The sequence below is a fragment of the Anopheles stephensi genome, chromosome 3, assembly GCF_013141755.1.
Source record: "Anopheles stephensi strain Indian chromosome 3, UCI_ANSTEP_V1.0, whole genome shotgun sequence".
NCBI lineage: Eukaryota > Metazoa > Arthropoda > Insecta > Diptera > Culicidae > Anopheles > Anopheles stephensi.
Genome location: NC_050203.1, coordinates 50,235,707 through 50,262,924, shown reverse-complemented (window position 1 = coordinate 50,262,924; position 27,218 = coordinate 50,235,707). Strand labels below are relative to the sequence as shown.

At 44.0% G+C, this 27,218-nt stretch overlaps 1 protein-coding gene across 6 annotated transcripts in view; it reads left to right on the top strand.

Annotated features, from left to right (window-relative positions):
• The window catches only part of LOC118514526 (cyclic nucleotide-gated cation channel subunit A), a 117,766-nt gene that overhangs the window by 84,975 nt on the left and 5,573 nt on the right, over nt 1–27,218 (top strand). For 4 of the 6 annotated variants that reach the window (XM_036061500.1, XM_036061501.1, XM_036061504.1 and 1 more), the window contains 9 exons: nt 9,376–9,621; nt 14,336–14,498; nt 18,171–18,439; nt 18,520–18,790; nt 19,306–19,424; nt 19,557–19,751; nt 19,885–20,095; nt 21,334–21,474; nt 21,589–21,739. In XM_036061500.1, coding sequence (XP_035917393.1) covers nt 9,376–9,621; nt 14,336–14,498; nt 18,171–18,439; nt 18,520–18,790; nt 19,306–19,424; nt 19,557–19,751; nt 19,885–20,095; nt 21,334–21,474; nt 21,589–21,739 — 1,766 coding nt within the window. Of the gene's footprint in view, nt 1–3,683; nt 4,214–9,375; nt 9,622–14,335; nt 14,499–18,170; nt 18,440–18,519; nt 18,791–19,305; nt 19,425–19,556; nt 19,752–19,884; nt 20,096–21,333; nt 21,475–21,588; nt 21,740–27,218 lie in introns of all 6 variants that reach the window. The other 2 variants (XM_036061502.1, XM_036061503.1) reach the window with 2 other exon arrangements.

Genomic DNA, 27,218 nt, shown 5'->3' with positions numbered 1-27,218 from the left:
GAAGAGTTGTTTAGTTGTTTACGGTGTAGTTGCCATCTTGTATATGGGATGGATGATGCCAAGATTCCGCTCACAAGGCATCGATTTACTATCTCATAGCTAAGTAATAATGTGATGATTTTCCTACGCGAATGCTCCATCACCTTCCACAATTTTTTATTCAGTTCGGCTTCTATTCCGTCAGTGTGTCTTCTTTGATTTCTTGATGGTCATTAATTAAAACTATCAATAACAATCCTGCATTGCTTGTTACGTCACCATACTTCACATTTGCGATACTATCATATTATCAACAAAAACATTACCCAAACCAGAAACTTACGAATGCGAACCGGTGTTCCAGAATTCAGAACTGAACTGAAATAAGATGGTCCTCCATCAGAAGGACAGCAAAACTTACCCCCCATTGCACTAGATTGTGTGGTTTGCCACATCTTGACCTTGCAAACGAAAGGAAAGAGATAGAGCAAAGAGAGAAAGAAATAGAGAGAGAGAAAAGCTCCATCCAGCATATTGCTAGTTGCTTAAAACTTATCGCAACCGTAACGAAACTCATCACCGAACGCGAGTTGGCACAACCTTTTCAACTCCTAATCACATTGCGAATGCTATTCAGGTTTGCTGCCACCGGTCGCCGTTGGCTGATGGGTTTTGCGTCCTCCGGTTGCTTTATTTTTGAGTTCCGTTCGCTGTTCCAAGCACCGACCGAACGAGCATGCCGAATGGCAAACAGGTATAAAAGCGATGAGTGACAACGGAAGCAAATGGTCAGGACGGGGATGGATGGGTAAGGAGTGAGGGGGGCGGGGAGGGCATCCTACAACAAGACGACAAACCGTAACATAATGCAACGCAACATAAATTGACAATCTTACCTTGTCGACAACGACAACGTGATCATGTCATTACGGCCGTGGTGGTGGTAGCGTACTTGCCAGCGCCAGTTGCTGTGTACACAGCTCATACCTGCTCCTGCTGGTAGGAAGTCGATTGTGCTAGCAAAGTTGTTGTTTTTTTTGTTGCTTCTTGCCGTTGTAGCCGCATGTTTGTCCACTCGCCACAGCTGCACAGAACTGGTAGCAGCATCGTGTTTTCACGTGCTTGCTGGATGCTGTTTGCTTATGCTGTTCGGAAGTGGAAGCCAAAGAGTGTCCGGTGTTTTACTCGACACCGGTAAAGTGATGCTAGGAAATATATTAGAATTTTCCACAATGTATGCATAGAATATTTGGTCACTGACAAAGCGCGTCATTATCGTTCCAATATCTTCGTGAAATAATTTAACACAACCTGGTTTATGTATTTCTTGTACACGGCAACGCATTTCAATAGTCTTCTGTGTTAAAAGTGCTCAGCTCATCAAGATGGCTTCCAAGGCAAGGGAAAACATTCATTCCCAACCCCCAGCATCGTTCGCTCGGCCAGGTGGACCAACGTCAGCAGCAACGCCCAGTCATCGCTTATCATTGGCCACTCGATAAAATATGATTGAAAATGAAAAATGCAATAAAATAAAACTTTACGACCATTTGATTTCACACAAAACGTCAAATGATGGCGTTTGAATGGATCCTCCGCTCCCGGTCACGGCACTGCGCCATTGTCCGTCTCTGGCTCCCTCTCGGCTTGAGAGCATTGCCGTATCGTTCGGAAACGGAACGGTTTGAAGATGGTGGCCGTTGCGCGGTTACGGTGACATTGAATGAGTGTGTACCATCGTTCCGATTTGCGTTATGTCCAGGGAGATGATTTTTACGAACCGCGGATTAAGGCCTTCGCTGCACGGGAAGCTGCGAAGCGCATTGGTGAATGTTTCTCTGTATGTGTGTGTGTGTGGGTTTGTTAGCAGGACTGGTGGGTTGTGCAAATAAAACTTTTTTTTACCAGCGCAAAACCTACCTACGCTTGCCCAGATGAATGGTTCAGGATTCAGGAAGGAGATGAGCAAAAAACAAATCAAGGAAGGGGTGAAATGATAAATAAATAGCAACAAAATGGGAACACTCGCAACTGAACATTTTCATCAGTAATGTTTTTTGATTCGTGCTGCCGTTTTCCCTCGCTATCGGTTGCCAGGGGGTGGGTGGGGGAGGACTTTACGACAGCCACAACAATGAGACACAATACACACCATTAACAATTTGTGTCAATTTTAATGTTTATTGGTTGCTCCGACCAACCGACCGACTCTTATTCGTTTCATTTGACGTGCTAGTGGCAGCTGGCTCTTATCATTCGCGTTACGCTATCTACAGCATTTGTTGATTCACGGAAATCGACTTGATTGAAGGGAAATTTTAATTGGATTTAGTAGTAGCGTTATGCTGAGTTCCTTGACGGGCGATAATTTGAATAGAAAATGTTTGGAACTTTATGAATACTTGGCTGTGGCAAGCGCGCCATCTCTTTGAGTATGATTTTCAATGTAATGTATGTGAAATGGTTTACACAATTGTATATACCCCTTTTCTATCTATAACCTATTCGAACGTGTATGGAAGGATGTGGATCAAATGATTTTAAGCAATTTTATAGTTTGATACAATCGAACCAAACGCTCGCCACAATACTCTACTCGCTCGAATATTGCTCGCTTCCACAACGGATTTGGCCATTAAATACTAAAAATATTTCACCGAGTATTTCAATCGTAGCATTTTATAAGGTGAGACTCTATCAATATTCATATTGTAAATACAATCTCCAGAGGTGTAGGCCTGCCTTAGTCAGTTTTCTTGACTTCATTTTCGGGAAGCTGAAGCGTCAGACCTGTGTACGAGGAAGAGGTCCGGGGAAGATTTTATACTGATCTCCTCGTCTAGAGCTGTTAAAGAGTTTATGCAGGCTTCTATTCGATGCTAGATAGACCATTAGACCTTAAGTGTGATGCATGCAGTATACCTCATGGAAGCTGTTCGCTAAATGGATGGTAGGATAACATGAAATTCTAGACTAATTATGCCTGTCAGTGTAGCAAAGCATTTGTATCTTGTCTTCCTTCGTTGAAAAATTTGCAATCTAATGATGTTAGGAAGAACGTAGTCGGATATATACTTGTCCTACACATTTTGTTCCTACGATTCAAATTTATGCAATACCCATAATCGCAAAATATTACTGCCATTGTCAAGAATTCAACCAAAGCACAGTTGTTACCACGCGACTTATCAAAGGATTTTTCTTTGTTTTCACATCACACAGTCGCTATCGCTTGCTGCTTCATAATCGTAATGGTTCATTCAAGCGACTCCATGGAGTGGTCCTTCCCATGAAGAGAACCATTTTCTACTCCGTTTGACGTCAGCTCGATTTATCGCCTGCCCGTGGCCATCCAACAAAAAAAAATTAAGCTTAACCCAACCCAGCGCTCTCAGTTATCCAAAGAGGAAGTTTCCCATCACCGCGAATGCGAAACTCGCATGAAAATGGGAAGAAAATGTAAGACTCTTAGCCGTGGAATTCAAAGTGATTTGGAATGCAAATGGAAGGAGGCATAATCGCTAGGCAGAAATTAAGCGTGAAGAAGACATTGGTGCGATTGGTGGCATTTATTCTTTTCATTTTGTTTTAGCGTTTGACTACAAGAAGTTTGTTGTTTCGGAAGCATTCGGCATTCGGTTTGTGAAGCAAAGTGATGGAAATATTTCAAGCTAATTACCTAATTCGATGGCGTCTTGACGAAGGTTTTAGGCATGGAAATCACCCTCTAATGGAGCCCGCAGCCGGATTTACACCGCACGCGAATCTGCCTGTGGTGGGCTTAGTCGTTTTCCTTTTAAGTTAAAGAGCAGCTGTGATTGAGTGAAGTCGGTTTTGTGTTTAGATTTGCGATTAATGATCTTTAAACTTTAAAGTCGTTCAAGTTTTTGTTTGGGAAACGAACTGAAAATTTGATGAAGATATGAATAAGTATCCAAAATCAACACGTCAGTTATGTGAGAGTGTCATATCAGCTAGTGAATACTTATCACAGCAAACAAAATCCTGCAAACGTGTGCCTTGATGAGTTTTCCAAGTAATCAAACAACTCTGGAAAGTGTAGGATAAGTGCAGAAACAAAACTACACTATCACCACCAACGGCAACAGTACAAAGCAGCAGTGAATGTCCAAATAGTGTGCCAAAAAAAACGCAAGCAGAATCAACCACAAGCAGCTACAAAATGGTGCAACGGATTGACATATCTACCATCTCCGGAGGGGATAAAATTCTGGTATGCAATGCTTTACTATCTATACACTGTGTTAAGTTGGATTTGGTGGATTAGCTAACAAAGAATAATGGTAAATCTATATGGTTGTGGGCTGAATTATATTCATAATCCGTTTAATTTTTTTTTAATGTAAGTTCAAACACTCGTTAAAAATTGGAAGTTATTCGAGTTTTACTCAACAATTTCGTATCCCGAAATAGGGAACTAATGATAATTCTATAATAATCGTTGTCTCCTAATATGGCTGTGATTCACGTACATTGTCCTTAAAATATATAGAAATTCTTCTAAGGATAAGCACTGGAACAAAGCATAGTTCAAAAACAATACCAGTTATGTGTAAACTATAACAAGGAAAGGATAAAATACTCCTGTCCCAGAAAGTAGTGCCAGGTGACAGTGGTGAGCTCAGAGCACCTGGTCATATCCATAGAACAGTCGTGTTCCAAAGTACCAATCAATGATGCTCGGGAGACCACTTACACGAACCCGAGGGATCAAAGAGTAGCAGTCAATTTGTAACTGTTGGAAATGTGAATGCTACGCTGGTTTCCGGTTAGTTCGCTATGATGTCAGTACAGTGTGTAAGTACTCGGTACAGAACAAGGAAAAACAGTTCGGATGGGATTTGATACAAATTTTATCATGGTAGAAACAAGCTACACTACAACTCGTTTCCGGTGTCTTTAATCGATTATCAAACATTGAAACTTCAACAGAATACCAAATATGGTAGAGAACATTTAATTCTGGTCAAATTTAAAACGATCTTCAAAGTGTTCAGTTTACCAGCTTTAATCTTATTCATTCTTCTCTGTCCACTCGATCCACTAGATACTGGATGAATATTTTCGCTCTCAATAGTTATATATTATACGCATCCTTATGATAGGTACTTGCACTTGAGATTCTTGAGTGCACTTGAGAACACACAAGCTTGACTATATTTTGAACGAAAGCGGAATACAGCATCGTGAAGTAGCCTCACCAACATTGCTGTAGCATAGCCATCATGGTTCGAACATTTACTCTACTAAAAACAAGATGCTATTTTTACCAGCAAGATGCTAGTGCTAACATTCAGTGATATCTACTAAATGGCATTACTCTACCTAACGCTACCAGATAGCTTACATTCATGTATCAAACGAGCTGTCATTACCTTGTGAAGCTAATATCTATTAATAGCAACTGTTTTACGTCGGTTTTCGACAGACGTACATTTCAATAGCTCCATACAATTCCATAAGCATTATCTCGTAAATACAACCAAACCAAAACTACACATTCAATGTCACAATTGCCAGCGATTGATACCTTACTGCAAGGCATACGAATCTACCATCACACACTGACAAAAAGCTGAACTCATTCAAACAGAATCAAACGAGAAAATGAAATCAAACAAATCTAATAATCACTACGCTCCATTGCGAATTCCCTTTTCTTCCCACTGACACCACAGAACCTTCACGCGAAGTAATCCCCAGGGCCGCTGTATTTAGTTTGTAGACTACTAACTTGTTGTGCGCGTGAAGAAAGCCTACCCAACCACACGTTCTGGTATCGCGAGCAACATAGTTTCGGGAACGGTTCGTTGGAAGTGATCAAAGTTCATTGCCATCCTCACAATTACCCACGGCTTCTGTGCTAGAGGCTTCTGTGTTCGCTGTGCCGTATAACGCCCACCGCAGACCTACTCTTTAAGCTGTGTCCCGGGCGAAAGTTGGTCCATCCCGAACGGAACTGCGTGTGTATTCGCTTAATTAAAAGTTGGCCACACTACAAAGAACACAAGGCGGCCTAATTGATTAAATATACTCCTCTAAATGGGATAGCCGCTTACACTAAATGCGTCGCTAAAGTGGGCGCAGTGTGAAGTTAAGTAATTACTGGGTCGTTCACAACCATTGTTACGAACATTTTGTACACTAAGAAATGAGGGTAAATTTTTGTGTAATTGAGCGATGAGCTGCTTAACATATTTCTATGAAGTCAGCTTAGCAGTTTTGATAGGTGACTTCCTCGGACAGCCAGCAACTGGCTATTGATTCAATTTGCTGAATGCTGAACGGCCTCCATTAACGATCAATCATCGAAACATGCTCCCATTCAGGTAGAATAATTGTAACGAAAACACCAAGTTCGCCAGCATATTACAACACAAATTAACAAACAGCTTTAATGAGCCAAGAAGTTGTTGGTTTATCGATTTCGCCTCGCCTTTGACCGGCTGTGGCTCGTTCGGATACTCGTCAGTCTGCTCCCATTCGTCGAACGCTTCCTCCACGCCTACGGTGGTGGGTGGAATCGTAATCAAACCTAATTGAGCGTACCTAATCAGGTGGGTGCAATTAGGAATTACTTTATCACGAGACGCTTTTGTGTCCAAGTGGTGTGTGACATTCGACATCGGAGCTGTGGGCCCATTGTTGATGGGTGTGCAGTGAGCAGAAGCGAACAATTATCATTCTTTATCATTGTTTTACTTTTTTACTAATCGATCAGAATCGGTCTTGGTTAATGTAGGTGTCTTAATGGAGTCGTTGAATATTCACCAATTAAAACAGTTGAGAGAAAAGACACGATTCAAAGTTATGCGTCAGCAGAGCGGAGTCTGGGAATTGAACTGCTTTTAACATTCCACGATCCATGTCATAATCATATGCGAAACCTTACTAAAATGTCGTCATATGGTTCACATTCCATTCAATTCCTGGTACAAATTTCGGCACCGATCTGCCATCCATATCAAAGCGCTGCGTAAAGATGTAAAATTCCATTGAATCATCAAACGACGCAACACCACTCAAGGTGCGAAGAAATACACGACAGCGCCATTGTAAGATAACACCCGACCGGAAGCGACACGTTCGATTTAAGGGTCATCGAAAAAGGTTTTCCATTCCCTCCCTCTCCCCGTTCCCCCTGCCAAATCCCTCTTGTTAGCGAACACACGCCCGCACATGCTGAGGGCCCAACAGGCATAGGTGACGCTTCGCTTCATGTGGTTTCGTGGCAGCTCAAGACCAATTATTCCGAACACGTCTACCGGTGGATATTCGAGGTCGTGTGGTTCTGAGATGGAGGTTTTCCAGACCTACCACACACACACAGACACACACACACCTCCATACAAACACCCAGCCTAACGAAAGCAAGGTGTTAAGGGGGTGTAGTTGGCTTCGCATGCATGCAAAACCTGCACGTCGGGACTGGAAGATCGGGCAGAAGACACGTACGGCCGGTTAGCGTCTGGAGGGTGTAGGAAGGAAGGCACCGGAGGGGATTTATTACGAACCTTCAAGGCACACGGACGGTGTTGGTATGCCATCGCAAAGCTCGCGGGTTCACCGTCACGTATCAATATTTCAGACACAATTCAACTGGATCAGTTTTTTTCTATGGTTAATGTTTGTGACCTTCATTGCTGCGGTGAATCGGTCGATTAAAATTAAAGGCATATGTTTCAAGGCCGATACGATCCAATGCTTCATTGTTTGTGCATCCCACTCCAATTTGTCTATGTTTGCAGTAGTTTTTCAATTATTAATAATAACTTCAAAAACCTGAATTGACCTGATCGTAATAGATTCATGTACTGGATGTTGGTATTACCCGATACACAGGACATTGAACGACTATAAGTATAGAGACTTTAAAAAGCAGTTTTGTTAGACTTATTGCGTGTCAAAGTTGCTTATGATATTTGAAAACAATATTCTCGGAAGTCATAAGATATCTTTATGGCTTATGCAACAAAGATGTTAAGTTTGGGGCGGTTGGTTTGGGGCGATTCGATGGCCGAGACTATAGCGTTGCTGGTCTTCACACGGCAAGACCGGAGTTCAAATCCCATCCAAATTGCCTACCCGTACGCAGGACTTTCTGTCCAGCTTCAGGTAAAATCAAGTCACAAGAATTGGCAGGCTCAGACCTTTCAAGGTTGTAGAACCAAGGAAGAAGGACATATATAGTTTAAACCTATATTTAACATGAAAAATGGGTTGCTCCGGTTCGATAGGGGCGCAGGTTTTTTACAGAAATCCCATCCGGATCTTTCCCCCGTAGTGAGGATTGACTATCCAACTACGATCGTAGTATCATTAAGTCAAGTGAACCAGAAATGACAGACATCATTTTACCATATGGCAATTTTGACTACAACTTCCAGAGACTTTGACCTGTCATTGCTGACTTGATCCTGCTCGTAGTTGATAAGTCCGTTCACAGATTCGAAGCCCAGCTCTGCCGATGTTAAAGACCCGATAATGATAGCACTGATGCTATCTCGACTACCGGTACTCCCCAGGCCACCTGTACCAAACCATCGAAATCGTAGAGGAATTATCTCGCTAAAAGCCTTTTCCTCTTGCTCGAAATTGCCTACCTACAGCCCCAAATAGGTTCCGAACATTATTGCTGTCCGAGAAATTGCTCGTCTTTATTATTTAACGAAGACATTCCAAATGGGATATTTTTTAAAATGCTTCCGAATCGGTTTCGTGCTGCACCACATTCGAACGAACTCGAGTTCGGATGTCAAAAGTGATAAAACAAATACCAGAAAAGCCTATTGCAATGCCTCGCCGCCCACCCCAAAGGGACTAAAAAACGGCCCGGTTCGCACGATGACCGAATCGTTCCATCATGATCCTTTGGAGGCCACTACTAATGCTGGTTCGATTGTGCCATCATGAGTTATATTTTATTCAACGCACTCAAGTGAAAAGTCCGGTCCGCGATTGTGGAAAGCAGTGGATCGGGCAGCGTGCAAAAGACACTGAGACAAATGCGGACGAAATTCGGTTTTATGAGTCAATTGCCAGCGGAAGTAGTGGCGCTCATTGTTTGACGATAAATTTCATCAACGATCCACTTACCCTCGGTGCACCGGCATCCTTCCTTCCTTCGTGCCCAAGGCCAAATCGCGTGCTGGCCTGTTGTTTCGCTCAGTTTTCCCTTCCGAGTCGATTAAATAAATGCCTCCGAGTGGAGACGAACGCCAACGCCCCCGAACGACAATGGCAAACAGTGATACGATCTAAACGAGCGAAAAGATGAACCATTTCCTTTTCGTGCCATTACCTCGCTACTGTACACCATGGCTAGAATTTTCTTGACTGATTTTCTTTCCTCTTTTCTCCATCTTTCCGTACCAGGAACCATCCAATGGCCGGCGGGGCAAGCTTTCCTCGCTGCGCCGTTCGCTGAACGCGCTCCGCTGTAGGATATCGAAACGAGGCCGCTCGAAGCCACCCGACCAATTTCTGGACAAATTTTCCGCCGCCTCTGCCACCTCCGACACTCGCCTGCACCAGGCCGGCTGCGTTGCGCCGCAGGCTGTCCCTTCCGATGGGGTGTGCAGCCGCCTGTCGGTCGATCCGTCCCTGCCGTCGCACTATCGGGTAAGTAGGCGCATCGAGGCGCAAAGGATTTTCGCCGGGGGGAAGGCTCTGTTCGCCGAACAGAGCGCTTAGGGTTTTACCGTCCGTGAAGTTTACCATTGTTGGCGTGCGCTAATTGTGAGTTTCATTTTTATTTTTCCACTCCCATCAACACCTCCATAGCTCATTAGGCGCTGTAAATGAGTAACAGCTTGATTGCTGTCGTTTCAATTAGAAGAAATCTGGGTAATTGGTTTGTCAGTACAGCGCTCGGTTAGGGACCGATTGACGCGAAAGGCAAGCAATCGTTAGCTTCGGAACGGGAGCTGAGATGTACAATTTAAATATCATTTTGGACTGTTTATTGAAAGCATTCATCAACCGCGTTTTGCTCGGTAGCGATAACGAACAAAGGATTTTCATTGCTGGTTTTGCATAATGAATTCTTGATGAAGATAAAGCATGCTATTATTATGTCCAACTTGTTTTTAGAAATTTATAACTATAACACGATTTGAGCTTTTGAAATGCTACTCAACTACAATTGTTTAACATAACTTAGAGCCTGCAGACAACGATTCTTCTTCAACGAAACTTCTCTCTTCTCAAGCTTCGACTTCAAGTGACAAGATGGATAATAAATGATACCCCAAAACTATGCTAAATAAGAAATTCTTTGTAAAACATTTTTCATGCAGCGTGCAGCAGGCTCACGGTTTGCTCTTTGCCGCGAATGGTCCTTTGGAGATCGTATTAATCTTGCTCACTCATAAGACGCACAGCCAAAACCGGCCGCATTAAAGACAAAAAATGAGTCTCATTTTTTCTCGAATGCATACGAACCTGCCCCTCCTATTAATTTGCCCACAGCACAGTGCGCTTGCACGGGACAATGAGGACAAGCTTGCCGATTGTAGAGAAATAACATCAGTCTCTCACTCCCAAAAAAAAAAATCCTTCGAGCAAACACATTCGTAACTACGGTAAAGGATGTCCGTTGTTATCCTTCACTCAGCCATTCCAGAACCCTTGCCCTGTTCATCCCTTTGTTTTTTTTTTATTTTTTGGTTTGTTTTTATCGACCGGAACACCTACGATGGTCGAAAGGTACGAGAAGGCACCGCCTAGTCGTTTCTATTTTCCCGGTAGGCACGGTAACGGCAACGAGGCGTAAAATCCCGATTTCCGGATTTTAGCGGCACAGCACAATGAAATCAAATGAAGCTTTCGTATCAATTTCATGCTCGCTTGAACGGATTAGTCGAGATGCGTTACCATTGTTGGCAGCTGCGTAACGGGCTGAAGCTGATCAATCTGATGTACACAAAACACAACAAACAACAATGTCATAAATTGTGACATACAAAAACATTGTTGTAACGTTTTATCAATTGCTCGTCTAAGCAAACGTGATATTGTGATATTGTTAAAAAACTTTACTTTCAATTTATTTCAATACAAAGCTTAATGAATTTAAGCTATTCTATTTCAATCATTACGAACGAATAATATTGAACTCAGTTTTCAAATTAAGCACAATCCGGCAGCTAGGCAGATACTTTAAAAAATTCACTTTCAATTTCAACAGTACCCCATAAAGTTTTGTTTTAAATCTAACGATGTCGTTGTCATCAAGTTAAAGAGTCTAAATTAAATTAAATTAAATTAAATTAATATCTTACTATAGCTACAGCATAGTCCCAAGAAGTGAAAATCGCAGTTATTCCGCTCGAACTTCGTTTTGAAATGCTGTCGCTTCGCCTTCTTGTCCGTTCTTCAGTATTGAGCCACTTGATTGAGGAAAAAACGCGACTACTGACAGGTTCTAAGATCTCTTCTAGTTCTAAGAAAAATCCTTAACATTTACCAAGACTTTATTGCCCTTCAAGTGCATCTTAGCGTTCCACAGCCTTTTAAATAGTGCTGAACTTCATCAGTCCTACAGTTCCCTTTTAATAACAGATTCCTCGTCGCGAAAAACTCAATGCCATGTCTAGCGATTTTCATCCGAGGGTAAATCTTACTTTTTCATGCATATGTATAGCCATATAGGCCAAAATCCTCTAAAGCTGGTAAATAATTCCGTACTTCTAGTGAGACCACCTAAGCATTCTAAAAATTAAGAAAACCCTGTAGCGTCCACACCCTGATGCTAGCTGTAATCTTGTACGCACTATTGATGACAGCAGCTAGCCATCCGGACCAGTGTTTTATATTTACAGATAGGCTAAGCACTATTGAAGCACTGGAGTCCTCAAAGATAATAGTTACCTTTCGATATTTTCTCTAACCAATCTGAAATTAGGGACAGAAATAGCAACGGGCTCACAACTTACTTCAACAATATCAGCAATAGAAACAAGCCACAACGGACGTAACGAACAACCAGCATAGTTTACAACCCACTAACATTATAATCTTCATCGTACAGTCCAGCCACAAAATTAATCACATCATTACACTACCGAGTCGATGTGCCTCGTTAAGTCACATTTAACGGGTGTTACTGGACATCCTCCCTTGATGTAGGAAATTTCTATCAGCAAGTGGTCACTGCTGATAGGGTCCTGGATCACCTTCCAACTAAAATCCAGGGCCATTGCTGATGGACATAGAGACAGGTCCAGTGCACTCGCCCTACTTAGAAGTGTCTGCATCCTAGTTGCCTCTCCTGAGTTTAGAATCGAAAAACCAATTCTGTCGCAGATTTCTCGGATGGATGATGATTACACTACCGAGTATGCCCAGGATAAGGCAATTTGCAAGAAGAAATTGCCTTGTATGTGTGATGTATTTAAATCACTTCATAAAGAGAATCATATCATACTAAATAAGGATATAATAAAACTAATTTGAGGTAGTTCTGAACATAATATTTGAATACGCGTCGCACTACCAGTAAATTGTTCACTTCGTCTTGAGCGGAGTCCAGAAAAGGCTCGATCATTACCAATTCCACTTAAAAACCATTTCGAACTTTACTAATTCTTCAGGAAACCTGCACCAGGCATATTGAAGGTCCTATGGTCTTATCATTGTTTTGTTGTTGATTTGTTGGTCTTAAGACGCAAATTCTTGTTCCATAAATAAGATTTTACAGGCAACTTCAAGACGCTTTTACATTTATATTTCGACTCAATATAAATATAAAATATTATTTAATTATAACTCAGGTATAGTTGTCAGATTTCTTCTCAACCAAAATACTCTAAAAAACGAAAAAAATATTGCGAAACATTGCTGAACATCATGATGTTCCTTATCACACAAAACTCCTTATTTTGTACATCTATGATAAAACCCTCAATGAAAAGACTCAAAATATATTCCGCATGGACTGGTCCTGGACTGGACCCTGAAAATGCATCTCTCCCTTATCTTTCGTAGCTACGAAACCACAATGGTCAATATTATGATTACGCCAATAAATGCGATACCTTCCATTAAACAATGATTCCATTAGACTTTCGTAAAAAATAAATTAATAAGATGATATTCATTCACGAGACGTAAAGTACCCACAGCACAACGATACCCACGGCGCAGCACACGGTAACGTGCGGTTTCCAGGCCAATACGAAAATACTATTAAAGTTTCCCCGGATACTTCAGGGGTCTGGGTGCTGGATGTGGATCGCCAAAAAAGGTGGCAAGAGCGACAAAGATTCGCTCGTTCCGAAAACATTAGCAAATAGGAAATATTCTCGACAAACTCATCGACATTGATGGGCGCCCAGCCCAGCCCTGCTCGGTGGTGTAGAAGCGAGCTTGGGGTTTGGCATGGTAAATAATGAGCGAGAATTAAGTACCGCCACGGCTTAGTTCGGTACTTCTTGGACCGGTCGAAGAGGGCCAAGAGGACTCGAGAGGACTCTCTTGCTGCCGCTTGCGGTTTTCGCCAGCTGCGTAATATGCTCGTTTCCAACACGGAGACACACAAAAATGAGGAGGGACGAGTGGAGAAGGTTTTTCAAGCTGACTTGCTCACTTGCTTGTTTGCCTGGTCGAACGCAAGAAGTCAAAACACAACAGTGGTTCGTGTTTTGGTGCGGTAGCTTTCCACGTGACGCGACCATACTCGCTGGCAGCGATGGAATGGGTTGGAAGAACCCCATTTGCGTAATAATATTGAAACCCGCCGACACTTGCTCAACTGAACCGAACCTTAAGACGAGATGCTCCACACACACACAGCGGACGATCTTTCGGTCTCGACGGAGCCCGCCGTGAGGACGCACAAGATACCCGCGTGAATAAGGATTAATGTTAATGTCGATGTGGCAGGCATGATGGTTCAGGATTCGGCTTATTGATTAATCATTCCAAACTCGTCGGTTTCGCGAGGCAAGTCAATATTATCCATTACCTCTACACGGGAACGCGTACGTGCGGAATAAGTCGTTATCGAGGTTCATTACCAGTGCTCTGGTTGCGAAATATGCAGAGCGCTCGGAGGTCATAAAGCAACAAGGTGCAATAAAGAAAAGAAACTTTATGAAAGAGTTAACCTACATTCTGAGCTTTGCTTTAATAAGTGAATCCTTTCTACTGTACGCGTAAAGGGAAGTATAATTAATAAGAATTTTTCACAACCCCATTCGATAACAAAATATAAAGAAAATTCCTCAACACAAATTTACAAAATAGCTTTAGAACATGTTCAAACGCTCCACTCCTAGCGCAAATCCTCGTCGACTCATAAGACAAACGCTTCTCTTTTTCCCGGCTCTTCTAGTGGCTGTCCGTCGTTTCGCTGGCTGTACTATACAATATCATATTTGTGATAGGACGAGCGGTCTTCTGGGAGCTGAACAAACAAGCCTCCGTGCTGTGGTGGATCCTAGACTATCTGTGTGATTTCATCTACTTGACCGACACGCTGGTGCACTGTCATGAGGGTAAGTAGCATGAGGCATGGGGCAACGATTGGTGTGTAAATAAGCAAATTACGCTGATAAAATCTGCAGATAGCAAATGTCTTCATCAGGTCGTGCGACGAAAAGAAGAAAAAACGAACGAGTGCATTTAAATTGGCCACATTTCATGTTCCAGAGTTCCAGCATGGCATACGTTCCCTCTAAACCGTTTTTCCGTCTCCTTGCACTGGATGAATATCGCCATAATGAGTGTAATCCCCCGATGATCACCTTTGTTATGCGGTAAAATCGTGGCTGATGTTTTCTTACGCTCGCTCCACTGCTCGCCAGCATCGGTATTGGCACGAGCAGAAGCGAAAAATCTCCAACCGCCCCGTTCATTTGCTAAAAGCTCAGCCAGTCTTTCAAGAAGCCCCATAAACAACAACATCCCACGTGCTTCTACGGTACTGTGCGCCCAGGGATACCTTCACGTGTGACTATGTCGTCCACCCGTGTGCAGTCCACCGTTCACCGAGCAAAAGTTGGACAAACCACAAAACCGACCTAGCGAGTGGGAGTGTCGGAACGTATACCGCCAACGGAAGCTTATTTTCGTCTAGCAAAGAATCTGAGGCACGAGCAAAGTACACCGAAATTCCCCGTTCGACCGCAGAATGTGGCATAACTCACAAATTATCTGTAATCTCGATGGATCTCTTGCTTTAATTACCGCAAACCATCATTTCCACGACCGGGATGGTGTACACGGCATTTTTTTGTTGTGTGTGCTAAAGAAGCTGCCAATTCCCACTGGGTTGACTCGTTTTCCGTACTACTGCGAATGAGAAAGCCACGGAAATACTTTGCTCATCGGTCGGAGATACCATTGACAATGCGTTACCGGAAGCCCCTTTGTGCCGCTCTGTCCGTTTCCGCTTCCGAGAAGCGCTCTGCTTTATGCCATCCTTTAGACTTTCGATCACACCCAGCGAAACTCAACCATTCCCAGCCCGAGAGGCACGAAAAAGTTGCTTGCCTTTGAAAATTATACGAAAACTTCTCCATTTTCGGCCACTGTCGTGACCTGGCTATCTTCGACACACCGTTTCTCAAGACAATGTGCACCCCGAACTCGACCGGTGTCCTTTTGGGTACGTCCCGCCGGTCCGACGAATGCTTCCTGCACCCGACATCCGTGCCCGGATTGGGAGGATTGGCAGCCAGTCCTCCGGGGGATCCGGATCCAAGAATTTGTTGCTTAAGCTAGAAAATAGGTTAATCGATCGCCGGGCCAGATAATTTATTTCCTGCTGGCACAACCCGGATTCCCGCCCGATCCCTGGTGCACACCATTCGATTCGCTTGCGGGAACGAATGCCGGAGACAGGGCGCTGACACGGAGCAGCCAATGCGATGCCAACTCCGGAAGGTCACGCCGGTATCCTTTAGCCGGGACTGGCTCGGCAGTGCAGAGCCATCGCACTAGCGGAAGGATCCGACATTGGCCTGACTTAAATGCAGGCAACTACATTGTTCCGCTCCATCCTCTACCGCATTCGTCCGGGATCTCTGTGAGGCTTTCTCCGAAGATTAGGAAAATGAGATTGGGTTAGATGCGAACAATGGTGGCTGTCGGAGTGGTTGTCCGGAGAGAGAGCAAGAGAGACACCCGAAGGCAACTTCATTCTCCGTTCGCTTCTCGCACACGCCATCTTGCACCAAGCGAACGAATGATTCATTAAATTGTGCCTCGGTCAGCTTGTAGCATTTGTACCCAGTTGGGATATCCTGCTTCCGAGCATCCGATCAGGGGAGCAAGGGCGAAACAGGGCTTTGGGGGAAAGTGTAGTGATTTGTGGCGGTTGTCTCCCCGGAAGGGCTTTTCTTCGATTGCTACCAAGCCCGTACGGGGTTGGGTAGCCTTGGGTAGTGAAAAATCTTCCGGAATGTTCTTTTAGTAGCTATCAGACGACCATCTCGAGCAGCCACAACAGCAAACAGGCGCATGGGCATATGTATGTAATTGTTTTTTTCCGATCGTTTTCACCGAACGGGTGGTAATTGTTATTTCTGCCCTTGAGATGTGGTGCCGGGTGCAAAATACTTTGAACGGGTTTGTGGGAGATTAGGATTGACCAACACTTAGTTTGTACTGCAGTTGGACTGCAGTCATTTCCAGGAAGGATACGTGCTTGAGATTGCTATGAGATGAGAAAATATTATTTAAATTATTTTATTGGGAGACAATATCGGAAAAGATCTTATTAAAGAGTTACACACACTTTCCATCTACTGACTCTCTTTAACAACGACTTTATCAATTCCATTCAATTGTGAAGATCACAAGAACACGTCGTAGAAGGTCACCACATCACCATCATCATCATCGATGACGCGTCTCAGTGATGCGAAAAAGTCTCCAATTACATACACGACTCAACCCCGGCTATTTGCCACGAAATAAGCTTTAACTTTTCCTGCAAGACGCCTCACACGCGTCCTGATCTCAACCTCCAACACGCGCACACGGCTTCCTCTGCTCGTTCCTGTACAACAAACAAGCAAGCTTGGGGAAACCGGCGACGGCGTGCTTACTTGATCGAAATTAAAATACTACACGCAAGAGCTTTTCACATGCTGGCCCCAACATGTACATAAGTGGGGGAGCAAACAGGAAAATCAATCAATTTATGGCTGTTCGGCTGCCGTCAAACATCGACCCCATGCAGAAGAAAATTCCCCCCAAAAGCATATGGAGAGCAGCCTTTTGTGACGCACGAGATATATTTTATTGATTATCCAATGGGTGAGGGTTGGTTCCCGCATGTTTCATCCCTGGCAAAGGGATCCTTTCGCTGGAGCCGAAACATTAACCCTACCAAGACTCTGGAATGCCAGGCAAGAGGTGGCATGAAGATGCCCTAGAAAGCTGGGGTTTCTGCCACGACCACACCACCGGAGGCACGCCGGTTCAAGACACCCTCCCGGCGTAGTAAGTCATCTGCTCGCAAAACTAGAAATAAACCAGTAAAACACAATCTACTCAAATCTCGTCATTTCCCGCGCGCTGTGCTGCTGCGTCAGAAATAGCATAAATCAAATCAGCCCGAAATTCAATTCATGACAAGGATTGCGCGCGGCAACGTGAAGGAAGCAACAATTGACAGACTTCAAGAAAAAACCCCCGGAACAACCCCGAAGCCCACGAAACACAGTCGGCGCGGAAGATCCTTTGCCTATTAGGAACGTTTTTTTTTTTTTCTTGCTGTGAATTTACTGCAACGGTTTGCGCTCGCTCGGGATTGAAATTTTCTCTTTGATGACAAACATTTCAATGACAAGCATTCCCGGCCTTCAATTGAGAAACAAGCAGCTGGAATTTCAAGCCATTCTGCCGGGGGATCAATCATTCAACTGCGGCTGGGTCAAAAGTTTAGCCTTGGAAGTGTTGTATGTTTGCCAGAATCGAGTGAATGTTTCCATGCAAAGAGTCTGCATTTCATGAGTCGTTATCGGAATTCTGAATCTGACAGCGGGAATTCTCAATTAGGCTGTCAATCACCAGTAACTGAAGAACTGTTTCTCACCACACATTACTCCAACAAACTAAAACACAGATCTCAGTGTTAATCCAGCACAACCCATTTGATTGGATTCTTTATACGGTGTGAATTAATCGAACGCATGCCATCAATCCCGTCTCGTCCGCAGGGTACCTGGAGCAGGGACTGCTGGTGCGCGATGCACCCAAGCTACGGAAGCACTACTTTTCCAAGCAGCGCTGGTGGCTCGACATCGTCTCGATGCTGCCGACCGATCTGGCCTACATCTGGTGGGCGCCGAGTTCCTGCGCCGCCACCCGGCTGCCGTGTCCAATTATAGTTAGAATTAATAGGTTACTGCGTCTTCCAAGAATGTGGGAATGGTTCGATCGAACGGAAACGGCCACCGGCTACCCGAACGCCTTTAGGATATGTAAAGTGAGTGTGCACCAGGTCACGGACAGCTCAAACAATCTTTTTCTAATACGGTTTCCGGGGGTCAATTTGCAAATCGACAGGTTGTTTTAGCTATTTTAGTACTCATCCACTGGAACGCGTGTCTGTACTTCGCCATCAGCTACGCGCTCGGCTTCAGCACCGACAACTGGGTGTACAACATCAACGGGCCAAAGAATCTTACCCTGTCGCGGCAATACATCTACAGCTTCTACTGGTCCACGCTGACGCTGACCACGATCGGCGAAACGCCAACGCCGGAGAACGATGCCGAGTATCTGTTCGTCGTGGCGGACTTTCTCGCCGGCGTGCTCATCTTTGCCACCATCGTCGGTGAGTACAGCTGAAAGGGGTGGGTTTTTTCCCTTCCGAGAGCTTTAGGTTTTAGCATATTAATTAAACCTTTTGCTGGTGCTAATTGATCGGTTCCAGAGGTGTTTGACATTCCGTCTAGTCTAAGTTCCAATACGACAGAAAAAAAATCTTATTCTTACTATGATTCCCACTACGTCAATATTGATTTTCTCCCACACCACCCGAATTGTGCGATATCTCGTTGGCACTCAGTGCTGTAAAATTCGATTCCGATGAGCATTCGTCAAACACTGTGAGGTGTGAAGAACCTCTAGTGGATCGATATCGCATCTCAATCCGGATTCCCCGTTCCCTTAACCTACTCCCTCCCTGAAATCTGCGAACAGATTAATCACACTAGAAGAAGCACTCGCTCTTCTTCCCGTCCGTCCGTTCGTCTGCTCGTATTTGCTCCATTGCATTCGCTTGCACACCGAGCTCGTGGCTCGTGGATACGTTCTGCTCCTACTTACACCTATCGCTTGTGCCCGTAGGAAACATTGGTTCGATGATATCCAACATGAACGTAACACGGGTCGAGTTCCAAAACCGGATGGACGGTGTGAAGCAATACATGGCCTTTCGGAAGGTTGGCGGTGAGCTGGAAGCTCGGGTACGTACGCTCACCACCGGGAGAGGTGTACCCGTCATGCTTATGCTCTCTATGTCCCGGTTTTTCTTTTTCGTTATTGCTGCTGTCACCCATCGTGCCCGGCGGTTGTTTGGGTGCTGGTGCTACCCACAGGTCATACGCTGGTTTGCCTACACCTGGGCGCAAAGTGGTGCGCTGGACGAGGAGCGTGTGTTGGCCGCGTTGCCCGACAAGCTGAAGGCCGAGATTGCGATACGGGTACACATGGACACGCTGCGGCAGGTCCGCATCTTCCAGGACTGTGAGCCGGGTCTGCTGGAGGCGCTGGTGCTGAAACTCAAGCTGCAGGTAAGTTTTTTGGACGGTCAAAGCCCGGCAAGGGGGATGAATCTCCCGAGAGGGGCGAATGACGCCGAGAAGCTTTGTGTCTTGTTTCACGTGTCCACTAACATTGAAGTATCGACTGGCGCGTCTCTGGCAGGTGTTTAGTCCCGGTGACTACATTTGCCGCAAGGGTGACGTCGGCAAGGAGATGTACATCGTGAAGCGAGGGAGTCTTTCGGTGGTGGCGGACGATGGCATCACGGTGCTGGCTACGCTTGGCGCTGGTTCCGTTTTTGGGGAGGTCTCGGTGCTGGAAATTGCGGGCAATCGCACCGGAAATCGACGGACAGCCAACGTGCGCTCCATCGGTAAGTAATGATGCTCTTTTACACGAAAGCCATCACATACATTGAATTGAAATGTCCATAAGAGTTATTCGGTTGTTTGACAATCCTCAAATTTGACACTTTCAATTCAAATTGCTCAAGCCAACTTTACATTTTACACACGATGTCTTAACATAATCTCTTAGCTGCAAAACAAACCAGCCCCCTTCAAAATTGTTCTTAGAAAACTACAATCCCAAGAATTTCCAAGAAAGCAGTAAGTCCTCTAATTACAACCCGAACCATTCCGACCACCGATACTACCGCCGCCCCCAATCATGTGCTTCAACCATGATGCGACTGCAGAGAGAGGAAAAAAGCAATCTGCTGCATAGCCAATTCTCGTTTTTATTTATTTAATCGTCATCTTCATCAGTGAGTGAATAATTCATAAGTAATCTTGGGCTCTGTTTGCTGAGAGACAGACAAAAAGTGGAGCAAAAAAAGGACGGGACTAGCAACCGTGCCCAATGACCCGTTAAGCGTCTTGATTTTGTTGAGCAGTGCACAAAAATTTTGACTGATCTCTTGGAAGTTGCGAGTTACGCAAATACGCTAAGGCTACGGGCTTTCTAGGCTCACCCATTTGAATATCCTTCAGCCGAAATCAGTACTTTATGGGAAGTTTACTTAATTTAGTACCTCGTCGTTATGCTTTCGCTGTTTCGCTTCCTTCAGCTCTCATTTTCTAATTGAGGTTTTCGCTACGGGTTGGGCGATTCGTGAAGTTTGTTTGTGTGTTATCGATTACTTTTCGGCTGTCTTAAGGATTCCATCTATCAACTTTCCAAATTTAGATTTATATCCCCATGCGAAGACTTATACTTTTTCATTCATGTGCGCATGCAGTTATCCATCTCCCACGTTCAGCTAAAAGCGAAATGTAATTATATATTTGTTGTGAAAAAAAACAACTCCAAACACTTTCATCTTGATCATCATCCATCGCCACTTCAAACTTACTCAAAAAGAAAACATAAATAATTATAAACATCGCAACGTGCCTGAAGCACCATCGGTCGTCGTCCGCTGACATCGAGCATCGGTATCAAAAATTGCCAATTAAAGCAATCGACCTGATCGATACGGTTCGACCGCCGGTTCAGCCGCTATTGCCATCCTTGTTCCGATGACTAGGATAATTGGACTCACAGTTACACACTTCCGAGCACCACCCACCGTTCGATTTTGTTTCGCTACCGTTTGCTCTCTTCCCGCAGGCTATTCCGATCTGTTCTGTTTGGCGAAGCGTGACCTCTGGGAAACGTTGGCGGACTATCCGGAGGCCCGAGCTTCGCTGACCGAGCGTGGGTGTCAATTATTGCGAAAAGATGGCCTGCTGGACGAAGCGGTCTTTGCCAGTGAGTAAACCGGATGCAGCGTGATAACATTCGACATTTGCATACCGTCCTGCGGCACACCACCATTTTCTGATTGTGTTTGCTTCTCTCGTTCTCTCAACCCCTGCCCAACAGATGCCCAACAGACGCAAGATTCGCTGGAAAGTGGGGTGGCCCGGCTGGAGCAGACGGTGGAAAACTTGAACCTTCGGTTGGCCCGCCTGCTGGCCGAATATTCCGCCAGCCAGGCGAAGCTGAAGCAGCGCATCTCGAAGCTCGAGGACAGGTAAGTGATGCTGTTCGGCAGCCCCGGGGAACGTGCCTGGTGCACGGGAACCCACCCCGGTGGTCTTTCAGCTTTCATTAGCATTAATTACTCCCGGCACGGTTGTCGTTTGCCTCACGCTTAAATCTCATCCCGAGAGCTTTGTAAACTGTCAAGTGGCAGTCAAAACTCAATAAAAATGGCCATCATCATTATCATCACCCGGCCACAGATGTCCAGGGGTGTTTGTTCGCTCCGAAACGAGCATGGGGCTGGGGATAGTTTTTCACGGAAGTACTCGACCGAATGTACCCCGGTATGGTACGGTACGGTCAAGTCACGAACGCTCGCCAAGGTTTTACAAAGTTCAACGCTCCAACGACAGCTATTGGACACACACAGACACCCACAAAAACCCGGGACACAGGTCTCTGAACCGAAAGATGTTGATGATCCATTAGTGGTCAGGAGCTAGTGAAGTAAAATAGGTTATAAAAAAACACCTCATCCTGCAGCTTCAGGGCCGGTCAATGATCCTTTCGTGTTTGGACAGAAGGCTAGGATTTAGGGGATTTTCATCGCTGTCCAAACTGGCCAGTAATCCAAAAGGTCAAGAACAATTTTAATTTCCTAAACGACAGAGTTACTAATAGGTTATGTTGAGGTAACTCCGGGGCCGTAGTTTGAACGATCGACTAGAGTCTGCATAGTGTGAGCGGGTGGATTTACGGCAACTGGCTAGGATTACGCTGTACTGTACGGAAGTGCAGTTATGCTTCCCCTCGGCATACCTCTCCGGCTGGGGCAATGTGGAACTCAGTACAAAGTTTTCCAGAAACCGGAGCAACGGCAACAGATTTGCTAGAGCTTAGACGTCGTAAAACAACGTAAAATGAGAACCAATGTAGCGCGGATTTGTTCTGGAGCACGTGCTGGAAGCTGTATTTAGAAGAAGCTCGCGGTACTCTCGTAGGTCGGTAAGGAATGGGTCCTTGTGGATTTCTTCAAGGTTCATTCTTGAAATGCTGGCTCCATCTGTAGGCAGCTATTATTTCGCGGCATTTCCCACTCACTTTCGGTCCATTGGCTTCGAAGGGTGGGACGACGTTTGTCACGCAAGGCTCAAGGCAGGAGCGCGGAGAGCTCCATTGCCGAAACGTGTGCCTCGTTCGCCGGTGCTGTAAAAGCATAACATAACCAACGAACATAATCCAGGCAAAACGTGTGGTTGAGTTTATTATTCGATGGTCCAGGGCCAGGTTGAACCTGTTCCAGCTCTTGATGCAGGTCACGTTCCTAGTGCAAACGGAACGGTTCCAGCAGCCGGATGCACTTCGTATTGTTTTTCTTTCTCTCTCTCTCTCTCTCTCTCTCTCTCTCTCTGCTCTTTTACCGAATGCATTCCACCAAATGTAATCGCTTTCAAAATCGGACCGAAGAGTTCTGTTAACGACACACGGACCGACGGTGCACCAATTCGGTAACCAAAGTCCTAGCCCTGCGACACATTACACGAACGATGTTAACTCTGCCCTTGCAAGCTCCCATTTTCGGTGCCGCTTTCCTTATGACACACATCCACCGGCTAGTGGCCCCCTTTTCAGGTTAAAGGCTCCCGAAGACGTCGAGGAATGACGAGAAAAAGGATCCGTTTTCTTGGGAAAGCAACCTTGCTTACATAAACTCTGCAGCGATTGTTTCAATTCTCGCTCGCCAATCACATTAAGCACAGTTGCACCGCAACCAATCCGGCTCCGCTCTGTCCGACCGAAACCAACAGCACACGATAACTTTTGCGGCCAATTGCGACCGCACACCGCAAACGATCGGTGACAATGTGTTTTACGAGGAATGTCTTACAATTTGCACGTTATTACTTTCAAGCTGTGCATTTTACAAAATCATTTCCCTGCAGTTGAAGCACCAGCGAATGGGATGGGAGTACGGGCGTGTAATGCTTGTTGCTTCTGTGGCAATCGGAGTCGATTGCTTTCCAATAACTTGTGCATAGGGTGTTCGAGTTTTTTTAATCAACAGTAACCAAACGGTTCACTTCTTTCATTTACGTTTAATGCGAATCGATGTGTTTCCTTGCAGCTAATGTAGCTTCATCGTAAAACCAGCTTTTTTCATTGCAATTGTTTACGTAAATTTACTTCAAAGCTCATTTTTCTGATTGATTACGACGGTCGAATAAACGTGTATCATAGCAAGCATAGCAATTGGGAATGAGGTTTGCCTTACTTACTTACTCAAACCATCTCAATTTGAGCCCACCACGCCTCCTCTGTCCATGTGGACGGTCTGGGCATGACCTATGAGGTATTTAGGCCAACAAGAAGAGCTTTAGATGCTCACTGATGCTCCAACCACCGAAATCCATCTCACAGGCACAGGCCCTTGGTGATAGCAAAGGGCCCTGAAAGTTTTCCATCCACCTTCATCTGACACGTGATTTAGACCATTATATGCCTAAAAAGCTTAACATCCTTTAGTAGAAAGTTGGACAAGTTTGCCTTGTTAAGAAAAGAATTCTTCTGCTTACTTCAGATGATTCACAAGTACATGTCAAGTCTAAATGTTGTTTATCAGTTCCTCCCTTTGCTGTTCACTAAAAATAGTTTCGTAACGGCTAAAACTTAACTACAAACTGGCGACAGGCTGTAGGTTGGCTCCTTGGGCTTCAAGTTTTGGATGACTGTTGTCCCTAAAACTTCGGGATCCTGTCAATGCTTGGTTCGTGTCGCTGAAGAGCTCCTTTTGATTACGGTCTGTGCTACTGTTTTCATTCTAGCCACTGGTACCCAGGCTAAGGTTTAAGGATCGAACAATCCTAACCGCCTCTAAAAACAATCCTATTTCACTGCAAACTAGTGATGAAAAAAATGTTGACCGGATATAATGCTGGGATTCGATTCCTCGTTGGATCGATCCAAACACGATTCTAAATCCACATCTAATATTTCGAGAATATGATAACCAAGTTTACATTCTTATTGGATTAATTCTCAATAAATATAGCTTAAGACAAAAAAAATATTTAGCTCCATGTTATCTTGGCTTCCCCACGTACCAATGACTCTTTGTTTCAGCTTCTCAATGTTTTTACTAAAAAATTGCTAGATGGCTCATTTACCCTCATGGCATTCTTGCCCTAACTCCCGCTAACTATGCAATGAACATGGTAAGGTGTTTGAAATACAGTCAATAAGATAGAGCTTTAAACAATTGATGTAAAGGAAAAAAAGTATCAGTTGCGAAAGAATGTTCCCGTTTGAACTTCATAACGAACCTATTGACACGAGTCTGCCCATGCTTCTAGAATAAAGATTACATCATTTATCCACATTTTTCAATCCATTTGTACCTTCACATCTTCAGACTGTTAAAGTGAGCTAGTTGCCGGCTATTCGGGCTGGAAAAAGTGTCTGGTTCCATCTGGTTGACGACAAGGACGAATGCACGGCAGGAAAAAAATCGCCCTTAACGTGGAAAGACTGAACGTGGTACAAAACGAAGATTAAATCGGAAAACGAGCTGCGAATTCTAAGTTATGCCTGGCTTGATCGTATAACACTGTGGGCTGGTTCCGGGGGTAAAAACCTCGCAGTGGCAGATAGGAATTTAAACACTAACGCGAATGAAAGGACCATTTCTTCGTGGTTCGTTCAAGGAAGTGAAAAATATTTTTCTCCTTTTGCTTTTGCCACCGAAAGAAAATTTGCTACCGATTCCATCGCTCACTCCATCTCTTTCACCCTCTTATTGATAAAGCTTTTCCTCGTAACATTTTCATTACACCTAGTTCGGGAAGCTTATTTCTCATGGTCAACTATTGAGCCTTAATTGAGTTTAAACTCATTCAATTATTCAGCGCCACCTGCCACAATGATTTACGGAGTCTTTCTTAGTTTTTTCTTGTTCAATGCACTGTCTTAATTTATTGTTCTCGTTCTCTCGATCTGAAAGTTGGGTTTTATTTATTTCTAGCTACTTCTTAGTTTCCACCAGCCCGACTCGTTAGTTGGTGGGAGGATGTTTAACGAAGCTCACAGTCTACGAGTAAATTTCATCAAGCTTTCAATCCTTTCCAAGTAGAATTGGGAAATGGTTAATACCGCTCGACAAACTAAGATCGGTAACGGGTTACAAAGTCGAATTTTTATAAACAGTTCTAAGATATTTTATTTATTTTTTCATAAGAAACGACCTGGCCGTATTTTTTAGAAATCATAACTCGAAAAATGTTAGTCGGGTTTATTATGTCCAAATTGAAGTTTGTGTCTGCCAACTTGATTATCCATTCAGTGCTCAAAGTACTTTTCATGGCTAATTACTATCATTTTGGCAATTTTCGGATATTTTTACGAAAAAAAGTAGCTCATGATGATCGGTCATCATGCATCGATCGCTTCGGAAGATGAAACGAATGTCATCACTTCGAAAATGATGAAATCGGAAGTGATCTAAATCAGAATGTGAAATGTATGGGCTCTACTGCGCATGGGGTAAGACTTTCCACTTAAACGTGTCTAAATGCGTTTCATTTTAATCTCAGTGCTTGACTTAAACACATCATTTATTGAAGGTAGACCTCCTCTGTTATCGTTTAGTTGGGCTGCAGTTTTACTCATAATACGCCACACCTAGCTGATCCCAAAAAATAATCTTCAAACAAATCCCACCAAATGATCTTCAAATTCTCATCTTCTGAATCATTCCCATTGCTTTGAGGCTGTGGCAAAAGGCTAGCTGTGTTTCTAAGTCTCTTCGCAAGTTCGATAATACAGCCACGACATGGACACCATAAACGTCAGCTAAAATTCGATGAACAGTTCCTATTAAAATTATGAAACTGCTTCATTACACTATCCGTAAAAACACTTAATTCAGTACAAAAGTTGCCATTTTATAGGCAGTTTTTGGTTAATCATTTGGTTTGGTAAAGATGCATAGTGGGATAGAAAGATTAATAACGACACCTTGAAATGACAGTGCTGTCAGATTGAACAAAATAGAAATGGAATCGCATTAACTTATTATATATTTATATATTTTATATTTTAATGATTAAATAGATTACTTCAGTACTATCCTTTATACTTATAAAGGATTTTTAAGGTATAAATAATTTATAAATATACTTTTGAATTGGCCTCACTTATCAGGGCAAAGAAACCAGAAATGGTAGGTCTTACACATAACCAAACACATGAAACATGCAAATACAACCGCGTCAAAAAAGAATATTCAACTGCAATGACCAGCGCCATTTCTCATTTTAAACTAATATCCATAGCTCTTATGATGACTTTTCCATCGCTCGTTTTTGCTATCGAATGCATCGTAAGTCATCCTGCCATCTAGTAAAGATCCAACATTCTGGACACACGATCGATGATAATCGATTGGACCCGTTTCGATTGGCTTATGGAAACTTGCAACGCTCGTTTGTTCCCTATTCACAATATGCGTGTCAAAGAACAAACGGCAGCAAAAA